Below are 19,015 nucleotides of genomic sequence, written 5' to 3' on the forward strand. Positions count from 1 at the left end.
AAGGAGAAACTTCCTGACAGTTAGAACAATTAACCAGTGGAACAACCTGCCTCCAGAAGCGGTGAATGCGCCAACACTGGAAGTTTTTAAGAAGAAACTGGACAGCCATTTGTCCGAAATGGTATAGGGTTTCCTGCCTGAGCAGGGGGTTGGACTAGATGACCTCCAAGGTCCCTTCCAACTTTATCATTATTATTATAAATGTGAAAAACGGTCATAAGTCACCTTTTTCAATGCTGTTGTAACTTTGAGCAGTCACTAAGCAAATGGCTATAAGCTGAGGACTACCTGTTCAAATCAAATTATGCAACTAGAATGGATGCAATGACACTCCAAGTTATAATTAATTTTCCTGTTAATTAACCCAAAGAAACACCCACACATATTATTTGCATAGCCATGCTGAAGATAATATATGGGTGTGTTTTCATTTCCTGTCCCAGGCATAGAAAGTGTAAGTCATTGCCTTGCCTTAAAATATTGCAATCAAACATTTCTCCTAATGTAGTTGAGATCACAGTTTCAGGAATGCTGACAGTATGGGGCCCACTTTGCTCATGATCCATTTTTTTCCTCCTTATAGGGAACAGGAAAGGTAAAAATGAAATAGGAAATGTGTTTCCAAATCAGGGACTGTGTTGAGCATGTCACAGCTGAGTCCATTCATTGACTCATATCTCAAGGAAGTGTTTGGGTGCAGACAGATTCCCAATGAGAAGATAACTAAAAACTGGATACTTAACTGTGTTCCAGGAAACAGTAGCCATATAAGATGGCTGACAAGTTTATTAATGAGTGGGAATGAGAGTTTAAGAATGTATACCCAGTCAGCTCTCAAACCTTTCCCTCTGTTTAAGGGAAGACATGGTATCTGGCTTCCCAAAGACTTGAATATTCTAATAGTTTGAGAATGATTTTTTTTTCTCTTTGGGGAGTAACATTTGTGCATTCTTATTGCAATAGACTTGTCTAGTCTTAAGCTCTTTGTGTTTGACTGTGTCCCTCTTAGCCCTTATTCTTCCATTTCTTCTTATTTCAAATCCTCATAATGTCTGTTGATGTGTATGGTTGTCTACTTTTTTTTTCTATACCCATTAAATTAGGTTGAAATCTTCCAGACACCATCTACATATCTACTGCAATCTCTCTCATTTTCCATTGGGAATTTAGAGAGTCATACAGTCTCCAATTTGTTATCTCCATATATTAGTCACTCGAAACAGGAGGATGAGTAGCCTCAGTTCTCTCTTTATCTTGATGGAAAAATGGATTCCAATATTGGCACAGCAATACACAGTCCAGGCTTAAAGCTTAAAATTCTTGGGGCTCCTTTTATTCACATGACTCTAATATTAATTTCCAGCTTGATTCTAGTGGTACCAGTGTTGATATTCTACTGGTCTCTAAGATCCTCCGCAATCTTGAAATCCATTCAAAATCCACTTTTATGAGCCCTAAATTGTTTGAAATTGATTATTTGAGAGATAATGGCTTCCCCTAAAGAATTCCATCAAGTAGGTGAAAGGTATTTATTTTATTTATTTATTTTATTTTACAAAATTTATATGCCGCCCTTCTCCCCATGGGACTCAGGGCGGCTCACAGCATGTTAAAACAATATACAAAATTACCCCTTCTAAAAACCAATTAAAATCCAAATATTAGTGGCTGTGACTATTTAAAATCATTAAAAATTATCCCTATTTAAAATTCACCCTAGGTCAGGCCCGCTNGAGAGAAGCAACCTAGAACTAAGGAGAAACTTCCTGACAGTTAGAACAATTAACCAGTGGAACAACCTGCCTCCAGAAGCGGTGAATGCGCCAACACTGGAAGTTTTTAAGAAGAAACTGGACAGCCATTTGTCCGAAATGGTATAAGGTTTCCTGCCTGAGCAGGGGGTTGGACTAGATGACCTCCAAGGTCCCTTCCAACTTTATCATTATTATTATAAATGTGAAAAACGGTCATAAGTCACCTTTTTCAATGCTGTTGTAACTTTGAGCAGTCACTAAGCAAATGGCTATAAGCTGAGGACTACCTGTTCAAATCAAATTATGCAACTAGAATGGATGCAATGACACTCCAAGTTATAATTAATTTTCCTGTTAATTAACCCAAAGAAACACCCACACATATTATTTGCATAGCCATGCTGAAGATAATATATGCGTGTGTTTTCATTTCCTGTCCCAGGCATAGAAAGTGTAAGTCATTGCCTTGCCTTAAAATATTGCAATCAAACATTTCTCCTAATGTAGTTGAGATCACAGTTTCAGGAATGCTGACAGTATGGGGCCCACTTTGCTCATGATCCATTTTTTCCCTCCTTATAGGGAACAGGCAAGGTAAAAATGAAATAGGAAATGTGTTTCCAAATCAGGGACTGTGTTGAGCATGTCACAGCTGAGTCCATTCATTGACTCATATCTCAAGGAAGTCTTTGGGTGCAGACAGATTCCCAATGAGAAGATAACTAAAAACTGGATACTTAACTGTGTTCCAGGAAACAGTAGCCATATAAGATGGCTGACAAGTTTATTAATGAGTGGGAATGAGAGTTTAAGAATGTATACCCAGTCAGCTCTCAAACCTTTCTCTCTGTTTAAGGGAAGACATGGTATCTGGCTTCCCAAAGACTTGAATATTCTAATAGTTTGAGAATGATTTTTTTTTCTCTTTGGGGAGTAACATTTGTGCATTCTTATTGCAATAGACTTGTCTAGTCTTAAGCTCTTTGTGTTTGACTGTGTCCCTCTTAGCCCTTATTCTTCCATTTCTTCTTATTTCAAATCCTCATGTCTGTTGATGTGTATGGTTGTCTACTTTTTTTTCCTATACCCATTAAATTAGGCTGAAATCTTCCAGACACCATCTACATATCTACTGCAATCTCTCTCATTTTCCATTGGGAATTTAGAGAGTCATACAGTCTCCAATTTGTTATCTCCATATATTAGTCACTCGAAACAGGAGGATGAGTAGCCTCAGTTCTCTCTTTATCTTGATGGAAAAATGGATTCCAATATTGGCACAGCAATACACAGTCCAGGCTTAAAGCTGAAAATTTTGGGGGCTCCTTTTATTCACATGACTCTAATATTTCCAGCTTGATTCTAGTGGTACCAGTGTTGATATTCTACTGGTCTCTAAGAATCTCCGCAATCTTGAAATCCACTCAAAATCCACTTTTATGAGCCCTAAATTGTTTGAAATTGATTATTTGAGAGATAATGGCTTCCCCTAAAGAATTCCATCAATTCCATGAAAGGCAACCCAAAGCCCAGCATTCCTCCGAATATACAAGTGTAGGAATGCAAAGTTCATTGACCATCCTATCTTTGATTTCCATTTGTACAGTTACAAGGAAAAATACAAGAACAAACACCAAGTAACACTTTCAAAACATTTCTGCACAGTAAAACTGAAGCACAGATGTTTATGGCACTACTTTTGAAATTTTACATTACAATAGCATTCAGAGAACCTGGAAGCCCCACCAAGTGGGTTTTTGTCAATGAACAAGAAATGATGATTATGCTGTATTAATGAGATTGGAAATAACAAAGCAACCATACTTGGAATACTTTCCTTACAGCACTAAACAAAAACTTGTGTAAAATGTCTTGCATTCAGCTTTCTGGAATGTGCTTACATGTGAGGATCATGCCTAACAAGATTAAATTACTATTCTCTACAAGTAGCCATCCAGTTTTCAAGGTTATTTCAGTTGCCTTGTACAAAACTGAAAACCCGGTTTGTTGCTTCCTCCTAGGTTTATATTACATTCCTATTCTTCCCTTCCCAGTGTAACCTAATTGTTGTAACCTCACGTGAAAAATAGATGAAATAGTTTTTAATTCTACACTATGAGATCACGAGGAATTAGGCAGGTGCAAAGTACTGTATATTACTGATAATGGAGAAATGACAAGGCAAAGCAAGCAATTACATAAATGCAGACATTATAATTAAAACTGGGGCAAACAATTTAATCCAAGCAAGATGGTTGGAGTCCACACTGTGCCTGGAAAATATAATAACAAAGATGAAATTCTTTTTGGCTTATGTGCAGTCTGATATGAGGATTAAATTCCTTCCTGGTAAGGAGACTGTATGGGAGATCAATTGCCTCTTTAAAATAGCTCTGTTTTGATTCTATCTTGATCTGGCTATATAGCTAAGATAGCAATTCATTTGTAAAATTTGAAATGATTGTTGTTGTAAAATAATATTTCTTTCTGTCCTTTGATCACAGCATGTACTATTTGCCAACAATGGATGGATGGAGTCAACTTTTGCAAGCAAAGTGGGCAATTGACAATGCAGTCCTACACATGTTTATTCAGAAGTCAAGTATGTCTTTACACTAAATAAATGCGTATACGTTTGCAACTTGGGAAACCACACCTACAAATAGATCCTCGACTTACCGCTGTAATTGAGCCCACAATTTTGACTGGAAGTTGTGACGGTCATAAAATAGCTCACTGTTTGACCAGTCCCAATTTTACGATCTTTTTGCAGTTGTTCAGCAAACTCTGTTTGCTATGGGGCGTTTTTGCAGGAATTTGTAAATGCTGGTTTCCAGAAAAACCATCATAAATCATGGCCATATGACTGTGAGGTTGCTACACACGGCTCTAAATATGGACTAAAATGTAGACATGTGTCTAAGGGGGAGGGGTGGACATTAGAATTTCAAATCCAGGGCATAAAAGTAGTTTGGTCGTAACTTTGAACGATTGCTAAGCAACCAGTTGTATGTCAAGGACTACCTGTGTACAGCTACTGAATTCATGTCTTCCTATTCCAATAGCAAACATAGCCTTGAAACAAACATATGACATCAGTGAACAGTTTAGAACAGGGGTAGGCAACCTTGGCTCTTTTATGACTCGTGGACTTCAACTCCCAGAATTCCTGAGCCAGCCATGCTGGCTCAGGAATTCTGGGAGTTGAAGTCCACGAGTCATAAAGAGCCAAGGTTGCCTACCTCTGGTTTAGAATATACATGCTACTGGAAACCACTGAACCAGTGATATTTCTCTCAACCATGGTGACCTCCCCTTTTAAAACCTGAGTCTTCCCTGTGCTGCAGTGAAGCTTCAAAATAGCTTCCACTGATAACAAAGTAAGCTAATTTAATATTCACTGAGCAAAGAGAAGAGCATTTTGTGTTTCCAAGCCTAGAGGGAGAAACAGGGGGTGAGAGAGAAGGAATGGAAGGGAGAGGAGACCAGATGAGATTTAGTTCACTGGTTGGGGAATTCTGGGAGTTGAAGTCAACACACCTTTAAAGATGCTAAGATTAAAATTGAGAAACACTAATATAGAAGTCTATCATGCCTAGTTGTTGAATTTATAATAATGGTAAAGGATCTTTGCATTTTAAATGCAAAACCTGAAAAAACTCTCAATAGGTATTCTCACTAATAACAAGTTATCATTCAAGCAGCCAGATAAGACCCAATGTTAATATATTAAAGCCTTCTCACCTGATGAGACTGATAATATGAAGTTGCAAAATATGGTCTTGAAGCAAAGTCTGTTTCCAATGCATCTAATTTATATACATACTCTGGAACGCTGCTAGCTCGATGCAAACCTCCTGTAGAAATGCAGGAAAAATAGACTTTCAGTAAATCACATAATCAAAGTAGACTTGAAACTGCTGAATTATATCACTTAGCAAGGATTAATGAGAAATAAAAAGCCGAATACAAGTAGTCCTCAATTTGCAACCATTCATTTAGTGACCAAAGTTACGATGACACTGAAAAAGGTGACTTATGACTGGCCCTGATGCTTAAAACCATCACAGCATCTCCATAGTCACGTGACCAAAATTTGGGCACTTGACAACCAGCATGTATTTTGTGACAGTTGCAGTGTCCTAGGATTGTGTGATTCCTATCTGTAACCTTCCCAGGCAGCTTCCAACAAGGAAAGTCAATGGGAAAGCCAGATTCACTTTACAACTGATTCACTTAACATTTACACTGATTTGTTTAACCATCATGGCAAGAAAGATCATAAAAACCGATGTGACTCATTTAACAAAAGCCTTGCTTAGCAATGGAAATTCTCATCCCAACTGTGGTCAAAAGCTGAGGACAACTTGTATTAACATGCTTAAAAGAACTTCAACATTTGCAGAAAAAAAACATTACATCTAGTTCTTTTCTTCTTTTTTAAATGCTGCAGAAATCAGCCAAACAAAATATTTGCTTTGTGGTTGGGTAAGTGTGAGTCCCACCTTTGCAAATAGAATATTAAACAGCATTTTATCAACAATGATTGTTGGATATAGGCAAGGCCAGGGGGTAACTTTGAATTGCAGTAGAAATTTGACATGCTTAACTTTTACACTGTATTCCAGGTTCCTGTAACGTTGCATCTTTGCTTGACAGTTTGATGTTATGTTCATTTTATCTAAGCAATCGGAAGTTCAAAAGCCGCTTAAAGCCCCTTTAGTGTTATGAACTTCAAACTTCAATAGTGGAATGCACAATCTTTTCTGAACCAAAATGGGAACACTGTACAGTTACAAGGAAAAATACAAGAACAAACACCAAGTAACACTTTCAAAACATTTCTGCACAGTAAAACTGAAGCACAGAAGTTTATGGCACTACTTTTGAAATTTTATATTACAATAGCATTCAGAGAACCTGGTGGGTTTTTGTCAATGAACAAGAAATGATGATTATGCTGTATTAATGAAATTGGAAATAACAAAGCAACCATACTTGGAATACTTTCCTTACAGCACTAAACAAAAACTTGTGTAAAATGTATCTCAGCCTATTTCTAAAAATACAAATGTAGAAACCACGGTTGATTCTCTATAATAGGGAGGTCACTTTATGTATAACTTGCTTGCTGTCCAGGTAAGAATTACTCAAGGACAACTTTAAGATTCATATTCTTCCTTTTATATTTTTTTAAAGTTTAACTTGGAGCTCAAAGCCCTTCAAAGTAAAAGAAAGTACAATTATTTTAAGACTTTTAGGACTCTTTATTTTAACTGCCCTTGGTTCTTGAATTTGCGTTTTGGGAACTTGAATTCAAACATGGCAACAGCTAAATTTGATTTAATTGGTTTATTTTAAATTAGGGATAGTAGCCAGTAGCTAACTGTGGCTGATCACCACTCCCGCTATATACCGAGCCAGAAAAAGCTGAAACAAAGCTACATTCTAGCATGTATTCTTTTCAATTATTTCATTTGTGAAAGCTTTATCAAAACCAGAGGTCCTCCCTTTCTCATCAATCAGAATTGCTTTGGATATCATAATGGGTGGCATATAAATTAGATAGATAGACAGGCGGACGGACGAATGGATGATAGACCTAATTCAATTCTATGTGTGCAAATGCCACAGTGATTCTTTCTACGAGGGAAAATGACTTTCTTGTCTATTATGGCAAAATTACAAAAAACTAATTCTCACTATCATGCATCATCAGTCCTGGAAAATTGATTTCATCAGCATTACTCAGGTTAAAGCCTTAATGGATTAAGTTTCTTCTTTGCCTTAACATTCTGGAAGGATAAAGTTTGTATTGGGAGGGGGGGAGCATCATTTTGCAAATGATAGTTTGCATTTTGCAGTGCTAACAAGCATGACAGTTATTAAGATCTATAGGGCAAAAGTCTTGAGTTAAATAATTAATGGTGCCTACGTTTATGTATTGTACTGAAGTCTACTCTGTTAGGTATGCCCCATTGTGCATCCAGCTGTTAATGTAGAATTCAGCCTAATCTCTATTGAGGCTTGTATATATCTTGGCCTCTAAAATATTGACATAAGCTCATCTGTTTTGAGGGTTCTCTGGCACCCCAACTCTTTGAGATCTTCTTGATTAAATATGGTTTTAAAATTCTGTGGCCCTTCTGCTAAATATTTGAGCTCAAGAAATATTGCAGATGAAACAATGATTCAGGACAGCAGAAAGTTCATTGGTTTCTCACTCCTAAAATAAACAATGCCTTCAGTTAGAGTTCTGCAGCATGGTAAAGCAGGACGTAAGCCATCCCCAAATAAGATGCATCACTATCTTTAAACTAAAAAACCTGTTCCCATAAAAATGTGTCTGCTCGCTCTTGCATTATGGTATAGTCTGACTGTCTCTTGTATCAATAAACTGTTGCTTATTCTACATTGACTCCAGCTATTGATCCTTCATGACTTTCCCATGCTCTGGAATCTTTCAATTCCAACAGAGCAAGCATTCCTTAATCTTCCACCCCAGTCTCCTCTGAGACCACCAGCAAACTGTATAGATTAGAAGAAACACATGGCAGATAAACTGTAGGACAGAATTGTGGATTAATGAAACTCTTTAGTCATACTTGGAAAGTTAAGCATTTCTGCAGAACATATGAAAGGCAGGGATCCCATTTTGTTTTACATTCCTGAAAGATTGAGTTATTTGAGCTGTCCTATTTCCTTGGTTACAATCGGATTTCTGTTCTAATTTATTTTTTAATCATTCTCTCAAGGTCTCCTGCATACCAAATTCAGTTGATTAAACTGGAATACTGATATTGATATGAGTCGTGAAATTATTGAATGCAGGTAGCAATATGACCAAAATGTAGAGCAGAAGTGAAAGAAATTACTTGATTAAAAGGTTTGGACAAGATTAAGCACAATGGTGATGCGATTTCTTAGAATAGAAATCGCATCACCATTACAATAGAATAGAATAGAATAGAATAGAATAGAATAGAATAGAATAGAATAGAAGCTGGAAGGGACTTTGGAGGTCTTCTAGTCCAGCCCCCTGCTCAAGCAGGAGAACCTATACCATCTCAGACCAGAGACTGTCTAGCCTCTTTTTAATCGTGGAGTGCCCACGATTTCTGGAGGCAAGCTGTTCCACTGGTTAATTGTCCTCACTGTCAGGAAGTTTCTCTCTTTGATCAGTTTCCAACCATTGTTTCTTGTCCTGCTCTCTGGTGCTTTGGTGAATAACGTGACCCCCTCTTCTTTGTGGCAGCCCCTCAAATACTGGAATATTGCTATCATGTCTCCCCTATTTCTTCTTTTCTTTAGACTAGCCAAACCCAAGTCCTGCAGCTGTTCTTCATACGTTTTAGTCTTTAGGCCTTTGATCATCTTAGTTGCTCTTCTCTGAATTTTTTCTAAACTCTCAACATCTTTTTTGTAATATGGTGACCAAAATTGGCTGCAGTATTCCAGGTGTGGTCTTACTAGGGTTTTATAAAGCGGTACTAATACCTCGTGTGATCTTGACTCTATGCCTCTGTTTATACAACTCAGGATTGTATTAGCTTTTTTGGCTGCTGCTGCACACTGCTGGTTCATGGTTAAGTGATCGTCCACTAGAAATCCAAGGTCCCTCTCATAGTTACTGTTTTTAAGCCAGGTCTTGCCCAATCTGTACTTGTACCTTTGATTTTTCCTGCCTAAATGTAAAACTTTGCTTTTCTCCACATTGAAACTCATTTTGTTGGATAGGGCCCTTTGTTCAAGTTTGTCAAGATCTTTTTGGATCCTGAGTTTGTCTTCTGGGGTGTTGATTACTCCTGCCAGTTTGGTGGCATCTGCAAATTTGATGAGTTCCCCTTCAATTCCCTCATCTAAGTCATTTATGAAGATATTGAAGAGTACTGGGCCTAAGACGGAACTAGATTAGTTTTAGTTTTAATTTAAACAATATATAGTAAGTGTTTTCCGGTGAAACCGGTCTAATAGAGCATCTGGTCTATTGTTATGATTGCTTTTGCCTTTCAACCGGAATCTAGGATATATGTTTTATACATGGAAAATCTTAAGATTCAATCTTGCATTTTTGAAAACATGAAAAAGATGGAATATTCAAGATCTGAATGAAAGATAGTGTGGCTAATTTCACACAGCAAATAAATTGCTGTATAGTTTGCCCGTATTATTTATCTGTAGCCAGGGGCTGACAAAATGGTTAATGTTGGTATTGTGATGATGCTTCTGCATTTTCTAGCATCAGGTTAGAAAGTACAGATCTTTAAGAAAGGTTTTTATGGATAAATAGTGGTTAACCAACACTGCAATTATAAATTTGAGGTTACACCTTAAATATTCATTATCTTAATCAAGGTAACGGGCAATAAGTATAATCACTGACTGAAAGAAGATAAAGGTTGCCTCCTAGAAAGCAGAATTCCCCAATAGTAGTCCCTAAATACTTCTTTATAATTAGCTAATATATAAAGATCTAAACTAACTTATACATATACATATGCATGCATAATTTGACCTTAGTCTAGATTGTTGTACCTTGGCTTCACCAACTGAAATGACCACTAAATGGCAATAAGAAATTATTTTTGCAGACCTACTGCAATCACCCCAGTGGGTTCCAAAGCACAGCTTAAGATTTGGCTTTCTCATGAGGGTTCTTCTATTTTCACTTTGATGTTTTTGAAAGTTTTGACTTGAGTGGCACGATGCCCACCGGCATTGTGTCCTGATAAGTCTATGATGCCTTGCCATTTAGTTCTAGGCACAACCATATTTGCCTCTGGGAAGTCTTCAGTGATGATCTTTTTTTTTCTCTTTCTGAATCTTAATGTCACACTATCCAGTTTGCAAGAACTTTTGCACATAAATGGTATTCAAAGTTTCGAGGAGCGCCTGAGATACAACTGCTCTCTTCCCTGCATCACATCCTATTACAGTGAGCATTGTGTTGCTGACCATATGCAAGTGCACGTCCACTATTTGCAAAATGCCCAAATACCTTTCCACAAGTGCTATTCAAACTCCAGATTCAGTTATCCCTAATTAATAAAGGTGGTCAGTGATGACTGAGTAAACCTGCAGCAACAGGGAAGATATTCCCTCTTGTTGGGGCAACTACTGCTTAATTATTAATTATTCTTAAAATAATTTCAATCTCTTTGCCAGAGCACAAACCATATGATTTGGGTGAGAGGCAATAGAGTGAAACTCCCTTATGAAAATAAAGCTAAAGAGAGCTGTATATTAATTACCCAAATAAGTCTTCATTGGAAATACTAAAAACAAAACAATCAAGATGCTTTATTTGCATTGTTTCAAGGTTCAACAATCAAGGGAAACAGAAGCAGATGCTTGCCACAGAGGTGTCATTTATCCTTCGATTTATATTCTTCCTTCTCTGCATGAAACTACCCTGATCTAATTTAAACATAAGCTGATGTGTTTGCCTACAAATACACCAAGGCTTTTCCTGTCTTGATACGGTTTAGCCACTCTAGTTTAGCAATTCATCTACAAATTAGTAGACAGTTTTTCAAGAGCTTGCATCTGATCTAATCATTGGGTTATCCCGAATTCATCTGGGTTCATAGCACTTTGCATCTGGTAAGTGGGGTCTTGGGTAACTTTCTTTGCATAAAACGTGGATAATTTTCTTTACATACCAATAGTATCTCCTGAATACTTTTGGCAGACTGATCTGTTACAGCAAACTCTCTCATACGCATACAGGCATTGGTATGGCATCTTAGAAATTAAACTTTTGGGGGGAGGGAGGGAAGACGAGCATCTGCCTCATCAGATGAAACAGCTTCCACTCCTGGAAAGCTTGTGTCACCATAAATCGGTTAGTCTTTAAGGTGCCAGAAACCCTTCTTTTATTTATTTTCCTCTCACTCAGGAGAAAAGCAATTATTTAGAACAAAGGCAAAGTAGAGAGATTAGATTACGAAGTAAAAAGGAAGGGATCTTATCAGTTTAAAGCTGGATGCCTTGTCTTCAGAGGTAGAAAACCAGAAGTCTATCATTAGGGTCCCTACGAAATGGTTAGCTTGTAATATTCCACCAACAAGACACAACAACAAGACACAACAAGTGCTCTAAAAAAGATTTGATGTTGGGATTTTGCCATTAAGTTTCAATTTCAGGAGCCTAAATTTTTCCATGTTTCAAACTATGTTCATTAATCTCACAAGAAAACAGATCATTATTATCCAGCTGTTGCAAATCCTGAGAAATGTCTTCAATAATATATCCCCTCCTTCCTTTCATTTCATTCATCCTTCTTAAACCATGGATTTGAGATCAAGAAATTAAATCCCTTTTAAACTATAATTCTATAAACAAAAAAACATATTTTTAAATCATTTTACTACACTTGTTTATTCAGTTAGATGGATTTGTTGGCAAAAGATATTATTTAGTAATAATTGGATCCTGGTTGATCTATAAACATTCCAGTGTTCCAAAAAAAATAAAGCAACACTTTATATTTAATCTGCAGTTTATTTAACGTAATAAAAGAAAATATATTTAAAATACTACCTTAAAAATGTAATTTTCAACAGAGATATTGGGACAAAAAAAATCTGTAACAAGGAAAACAGAGCAACTTTCCTAAAAAATAATTGATGTGATTAATTTTTAGTTGTATAGTCCTCATGGGATTATATACACAATTTGCTCAAGTAAATTTGAAATTAATTGTTCATATAAAACAGAAAACTTTTGTTCTTTATACAGTATAGAAAATTAACAATGTCAGATATATAGTCCAGTGTCACATTTTTAGAAACTGAAGAATTATGCAGGAAAAGAACTGATCTCTGTGTATAAAAATTCATTTCTATATAAAGAAATCCCTGAAACAGACTCACATGTACAGATGATCACTTTTGAGGATTGCAGGTCTTAGGTTGTGGCCAAACTTCTTTTAACTTCAAACAGGGGCATGTGCAATAAAGCACACTTTAATGTATAATTATGCAGTTCCTGTATTAAGGAACTTCAATCACTACACAGTTCTTTAAACATTTACTCTAGTGTTTAAAGGAAATTACTGTATGGATGTTACAGTCTTCAGAAAGCAGCCTCTCAACAATGCAAAATGATCCGAAATTAAAAGATAGGAAAAAGTGACAAGGAAACAAAAAGCTTCTGCCACTAAACATAAATTGCAAATGTTTCACAGAAAATTAAACTGCTTTTGGACTTTCTCAATTATAGGTATATTCTAATAGAGACTTATATTACATCTTTCTGTCAGATTTATTTCCTCCTATAGGCCCAATGCCAATGTTCAATCACGCTCATTGGCCAGCCTCAGATAAAGACCTGTTTTTCAATGATCTTTTTGCAATGAAATTTTGCTCTGGAGCCTGCAAACAATGGAGAATTATTCACAAAGTTACGCCAATGTCCAATAAAGAAAGAAATGTACTTCTCTCTCTTAGACTGAATCAATTGACAATTATACCTTCTGATTGCCACAAAACAGGCAACTTATTTTTCTTTACTACAGGTAGTTCTCAGCTTATGACTGTTTTCGTTTATTAGCCATTCAAAAAAAAACACGTGAACTTATGACTTAGTCCAGAGGTCTTCAAACTTGGCCCTTTTATGACTTGTGGACTTCGACTCCCAGAATTCCTCAGCCAGCGTGCCTGGCTGAGGAATTCTGGGAGTCGAAGTCCACAAGTCTTAAAAGGGCCAAGTTTGAAGACCCCTGACTTAGTCCTTGCACTTATAACAATTGCACTGGCATTTATGGCCATTGTAGCATCCCCCCCAGTCATGTGATTAACATTTGGGTGCTTGGAAACCGGTATGTATTTATGACAACTGCAGCATCCCAAGAGTCACATGATTGCCATTTACAACTGCGGCAAAAACAAGTTGCAAAATTGGGTGTGACTATTTTAACAATCATATTGTCTGGTGATGGCAGATCTGGTCCCAATTGTTGTCTATCTGTATCTGGTTTTGTAGTCAAGAAGAATCACAAAGAACGCCAATACTGAAAAGTCTCAGTGCTTTCTAGAGAGTACAGCAACTTATATTTATATCAGCTCACATCTCATATGATTCATCCCTTCCTAACAGTTGAACAAAAGGATGACTGTTTTAATAATTTAATAATTTATAACAGTTGATCACCAATTTGTGTCTAATCTCCTATGAATGCTTTCTCCTATTTTCAGAGGCTGCCTATCCTGATGGTCACTTCATACATCCTGATGGTCACTTCATACAAAGATTCTGTGATGGTAAGAGCAGATTCTTTTACTAATCTTAAAGACAAGCTAGGTGTTGCAGGCATCAGAGTAGTGCAGAGTGCTATGCAACCAATATGTAGTGCATCATATATCATATTCCAAAGCTAGATAATGCCAGGATAAAAACAATGGTGGGAGCACATTTAATCACAATTACCATTATTGTTTATCTCTGTGACAAAACCTTCAAGATTTTGCAAGCTGCTCAGATTTGCTTCAATAGTGAGATGGGCAGTATATAAATTTAATAAAAAAAGTGCCTGTGGCATTTTAATAGAAGCCCAGTACCTTTCATACTATCTAGCCGTGATGACACAGTGATTAGAATGTAGTATTGTAGGCTAACTCTGCCCACTGCCAGGAGTTCGATCCTGACTGGCTCAAGGTTGACTCAGGCTTCCATCCTTCTGGGTAAAATGAGGATCTAGATTGTGGGGGCAATATGCTGACTCTGTAAACTGCTTAGAGTGCTTTAAAGCACTATGAAGCGATATATAAGTCTCAGTGCTATTGCTATTGTGATAATTTTGCAGATGTAGATAAAACTCTTGAGATCATATGTTCATAACCCCAGTTAATACAGTAAATAACAACAACAACAACAACAACAAAGACCTACAAATAGAAATAGAACGACTGTGGCAAAGGCAAGCAAGGGTAGTACGAATAATAAGAGGCGTCTTGCGTGCAATCCCAAAACCACTGGAGCATCACTTGGACACCATTGGCATTGACAAATTCATCGTCAATCAATTGCAAAAGGCAGCCTTACTAGGAACAGCTTCCATCCTGCGACAATATCTGTAATACCATCAATTCAAACATCCACATCTGCCTATCCCAGGTCCTTGGTAAGGGCTCGACAGACAGACAAAAATGCCAAATCCAGTCTGAACATCTGGCTGACTGTGCCATGATTAACAACAACAACAACGACGACGACGACGACAATAATAATAATAATAATAATAATAATAATAATAATAATAATAATAATAATAATAATAATAATAATAATAATAATAATAATGGGTCACTGTGATATTAAACCTGACACTTTTATAGTTACTTCCAGGATTTATTGACATAATATTTATAGTTCTTGCCTTCAGGCAGCTACATGTTCCTTTAAGAAATCCACTGGTGGACAGGTCCCGTGCTCCGTAAACACTCACATTTTCAAATATATCCATCAGGAAATGAGCCAATGGACAATCCTTTTATTTAAAGCACTTCTACTTACTGTTGCACTAAGAAATGCGCAGTGCAAAAGCATTGTATTAAATAAAAGGTAAGTAAAGGGCAGACTACTGAAAAGCTCAGGAGAGTTAATAAAAACTCAGTATCATGCTTTTTTAAAAAAAAATGCTTTTGCGAACCAAATGCTGGCTGAAATCTTTGAGGAAGTGGAATACTGTCAGCAAAGAAAGAAGATAGACTTCTACTAATGCAACTGTAAAAAAAGACTTTCCCATTTAGTACTTGATTGCTGACAAAGGAAGAACCTTTAACAAATCATAATATGTAAGTTTACAGTGAATTCAGAATCACACATTAAATCCATTCACTGCGATATACATGGCTTTGGATTAACTATAACAAATCATTCAAATCCTAATATTGGGGTCAATTACTGTCTAAAAACTAGTTACTGAAATCTCAGCTTTTAATTTTTTAAAAAATGTTTAATAGCTCAATGTTCCTCTGATCATAATCACGAGTCCTTCCTTTTCCACTTTGTTCTATCTTTAGAACAAACACTACAATGTAAGTTAACTTAAGAGATAATTTGGATCACACGTTGTCCTAGGTCATGTGGTCTTTAACCCTACTTTATTAAATAAACCACCCATTAGAAGAGTTCATACAAGCTCCTGAATCTGAATGAAGGATATTATGATTTAGCATACACTGAAGCTAAGTGAAAATTGTCCCGTGATTGGGTATTTAAACTAGGATAAGACTAATCTGACATTCAAATTACATAAGAACCAAGAAGGAAACTTCAGCGAAGAACCATAACAATCCAAGTCCAGTTTGCAAAATACTAAATGCAGAGATTCACTTTCTTTGTAATATTGCAAAGAGAAGAGCATTCTTCCTACAATTTGGGATTATATCAAGCAATCAATATTGCTTTATTTTGGCCAGTGACTATATCATACACACATGCAAATGGCATACAGTCACATAAAATAACCCTAAACCTAGAGTTGCAAAACAAATTTATCTCAACTTCACAATGAAATGGAATTAGGGAACCTGCCTTTTTCCAGTCAGAGGCAATGACAGAGTTTTGTCATCTAAGTCTATAGGGCATGACAGACATTTTGACTATCTTTTTATCCATCTCTGGCCTGAACAAGGAAGGAAACATGAATTGTAATATTTCATAGTAATCCTGGGAGGCTGATAAAGCCAGGGGAACAGCATATATGCCAGGGGAGGGAAACTATGGTTTTGTTATGATCTGTGGACTTTAACTCCCAGAATTCCTGAGCCAGCATCCCAGGAATTCTGGGAGCTGAAGTCCACAGATCATATAGTTACCCACCCCTGCTATATACTATGCAAACCCTTACAATTACCTATGTTGTAAAGAGATAAAACATGAGGAGAAAGAGAGGTAGGTTAATTTATGGTAGGTACCTTCAGGCCAAGGAGTGTATACTTAGATTGACTGGAGAATTATCTAGTGAAAGACATTAGTCATAAACTTGTCACCCTGGGGGAACATTCAGTCTCTATGTTTAGAGAAACAGCTAATAGAGACAAGCTTCCATTCTTGAATGAAAGAGCCAGAGCTTCAAAGAGGTTTGAAAAAAAAAAGTCCTCAAACATTTCAGTAAGGAGTGATAATATATTCCTTACTCGATTGTTGACCAATCTTGCTTCATGCAATTCTATACTATACATTGTTTTTAGCAGGTTATGAAAATTACTATCTCTGATTTCTTCACTGAAGCATTCATATTAAATACATACCACGTACTGAAAATAATATTTGCCAAGGGATAATATGGAGGCTTAAACAACAGCTGCAAATGAATTCACCCTCAAAGGCCTGATTCATATATTTTAAACACATATCACTTGACTTCCTAATGCTAAAACTTCAAGGCAGTGTGGAAGAATCTGATGACTTAGTTGATTAGTATGGTCTCTTTTTGAGTATTTGGGTGGGTGATGTGGGGGAAAATTAAAGAAGCTATTTTCCTTACACAGCCATGGAAAACAGTAGCGGGAAAAGATCGAAAAGGGACATCAAAAATTCAAGATGGTGCTCACAACTGCAAAAGTGAAGGCTCCCCTGAGGATGCCTCTGGGAGAAAGCACACCAGTCCCCCCAAATTAGGGTGGTGATAAAAGCCACCACTTTATGTTAATATGGTCCTGCTGCTCCAGCCTTTCCCAACTTAATACCATACAGGTAGTTCTCAACTTATAACCATTCTTTTAGTGACTGTTTGAAGTTACAACAACGGCACTGAAAAAACTGACTTAAGACCATTTTTCACACTTACAACCGTTGCGGCATCTGCACGGTCACATATCAAAATTCAGACTCTTGGCAACTGACTCATATTTATAATGGTTGCAGTGTCTGGGGTCATGTCAGCTGCCCAGAGTCATTGGGTATGAGGTGGGCAGCAAATTATTTTTCTAAATAAAAATCAATAAATGTAATCCCCTTTTGCGACCTTCTGACAAGCAAAGTCAATGGGGAAGCCAGATTCACTTAACTTAACAACTGCAATGATTCACTTAACAACTGTGGCAAGAAAGATCGTAGAACTCACTTAACAAATTTCTCACTTGGCAACAGAAATTTTGGGCTCAATTGTGGTTGTAAAGCGAGGATTAGCTGTACAACTACTAGAACTCTCTATGACCCTAAAATATGGATCATTGTATTAAAGGTTAAAATTATTACTATATAGGATAGGGAAAAGTGGCTATTTTTAATGATTGTATACAAGCTTAGCTGAAAACCTTTTATTGTGTGCAGTCCTTGTTGACTTAGTGACCACAGTAGATAAGTGATACTATGGGTACTGCACTCCAAGAGCAGTAAAATAGTATTTCATTTCTAACTTTGTATTTGTCACATAACATAATGTAATGTATGATATATGAGTGAAATAATAACATTAATAGCAATTTTTTAATATTGAGTTGTTTTATTTATTTCATGTATTATAAAGATGGGCACAGCTTTTCAGTATCTCTAACTTTCTCTTCTCTTTTAAATATATAACAGCAAGCAGTAAAATTTGCAATACAGTGTAGCTGCCTGTATTCTATAACAGATGTTTATCAGTTGACCTTATGCAAGATAAAACTCGGGTGTATTATAAATTTGAAAATGGTCCATCCCACATCTAAATAGGTTTGCAGGGACCTAAAATAACCCACCTTAAACTGGGATGGTTTTGTATAGACCAGGCGTCATGCCGAAATCGCGCCCACCCCATTGCCGGCAATGGAAAAAAACCGACGATACGTCGTGACACGTCACCTGACATTGCGAGTTTGACACCCCTGGCATAGACACTGGCTCCTTCCTCGATGTTAACAATGGTTTATTAACTTTATATGCTTCCCAACTCCCAGTGACTCTGGATATTTTCTGACAAGGTGACTTAGTAATATATATGAAATTGAAAGAGGAAGACAGTAAGACATAAAAAGGAAGGAGGAACAGAGGAGAAGAATATCCTCATAGTTTGTACTGTTAGTAGAGATACAAACTGAGAATATTGGCCTACTCTAGTGAGACCCAGGTTCAGATTTCTCCACTCAGCCAAGAAGCTCATTGGTTAACTTGGATCAGATGCTCCCTCCCAGCATGACCCATCTCACAGGCTTGTTGAGAAGAGAGAACAATGGGAAGAAGATAATAATCTAGGCTATTTTAAACTTCTGAAGATAAGGTGGGACCTGGCTATCTCCGAGACCGCCTTCTGCCTCAGATTACCTCTCATTGGC

At 36.9% G+C, this 19,015-nt stretch overlaps 1 protein-coding gene across 1 annotated transcript in view; it reads right to left on the minus strand.

Annotated features, from left to right (window-relative positions):
- The window catches only part of PKP2 (plakophilin 2), a 59,985-nt gene that overhangs the window by 39,454 nt on the left and 1,516 nt on the right, over positions 1 to 19,015 (minus strand). The window contains exons 2-3 of the mRNA XM_015815675.1: positions 5,499 to 5,611; positions 4,997 to 5,139 (exon numbers count right to left, since the gene is read on the minus strand). Of these exons, the coding sequence (XP_015671161.1) occupies positions 4,997 to 5,139; positions 5,499 to 5,611 (256 nt within the window). The remainder of the gene's footprint in view (positions 1 to 4,996; positions 5,140 to 5,498; positions 5,612 to 19,015) is intronic.

This window comes from Protobothrops mucrosquamatus, unplaced genomic scaffold (genome assembly GCF_001527695.2).
Source record: "Protobothrops mucrosquamatus isolate PMUCROS unplaced genomic scaffold, P.Mucros_1.0 scaffold363, whole genome shotgun sequence".
NCBI classification, from domain to species: Eukaryota; Metazoa; Chordata; class Lepidosauria; order Squamata; family Viperidae; genus Protobothrops; species Protobothrops mucrosquamatus.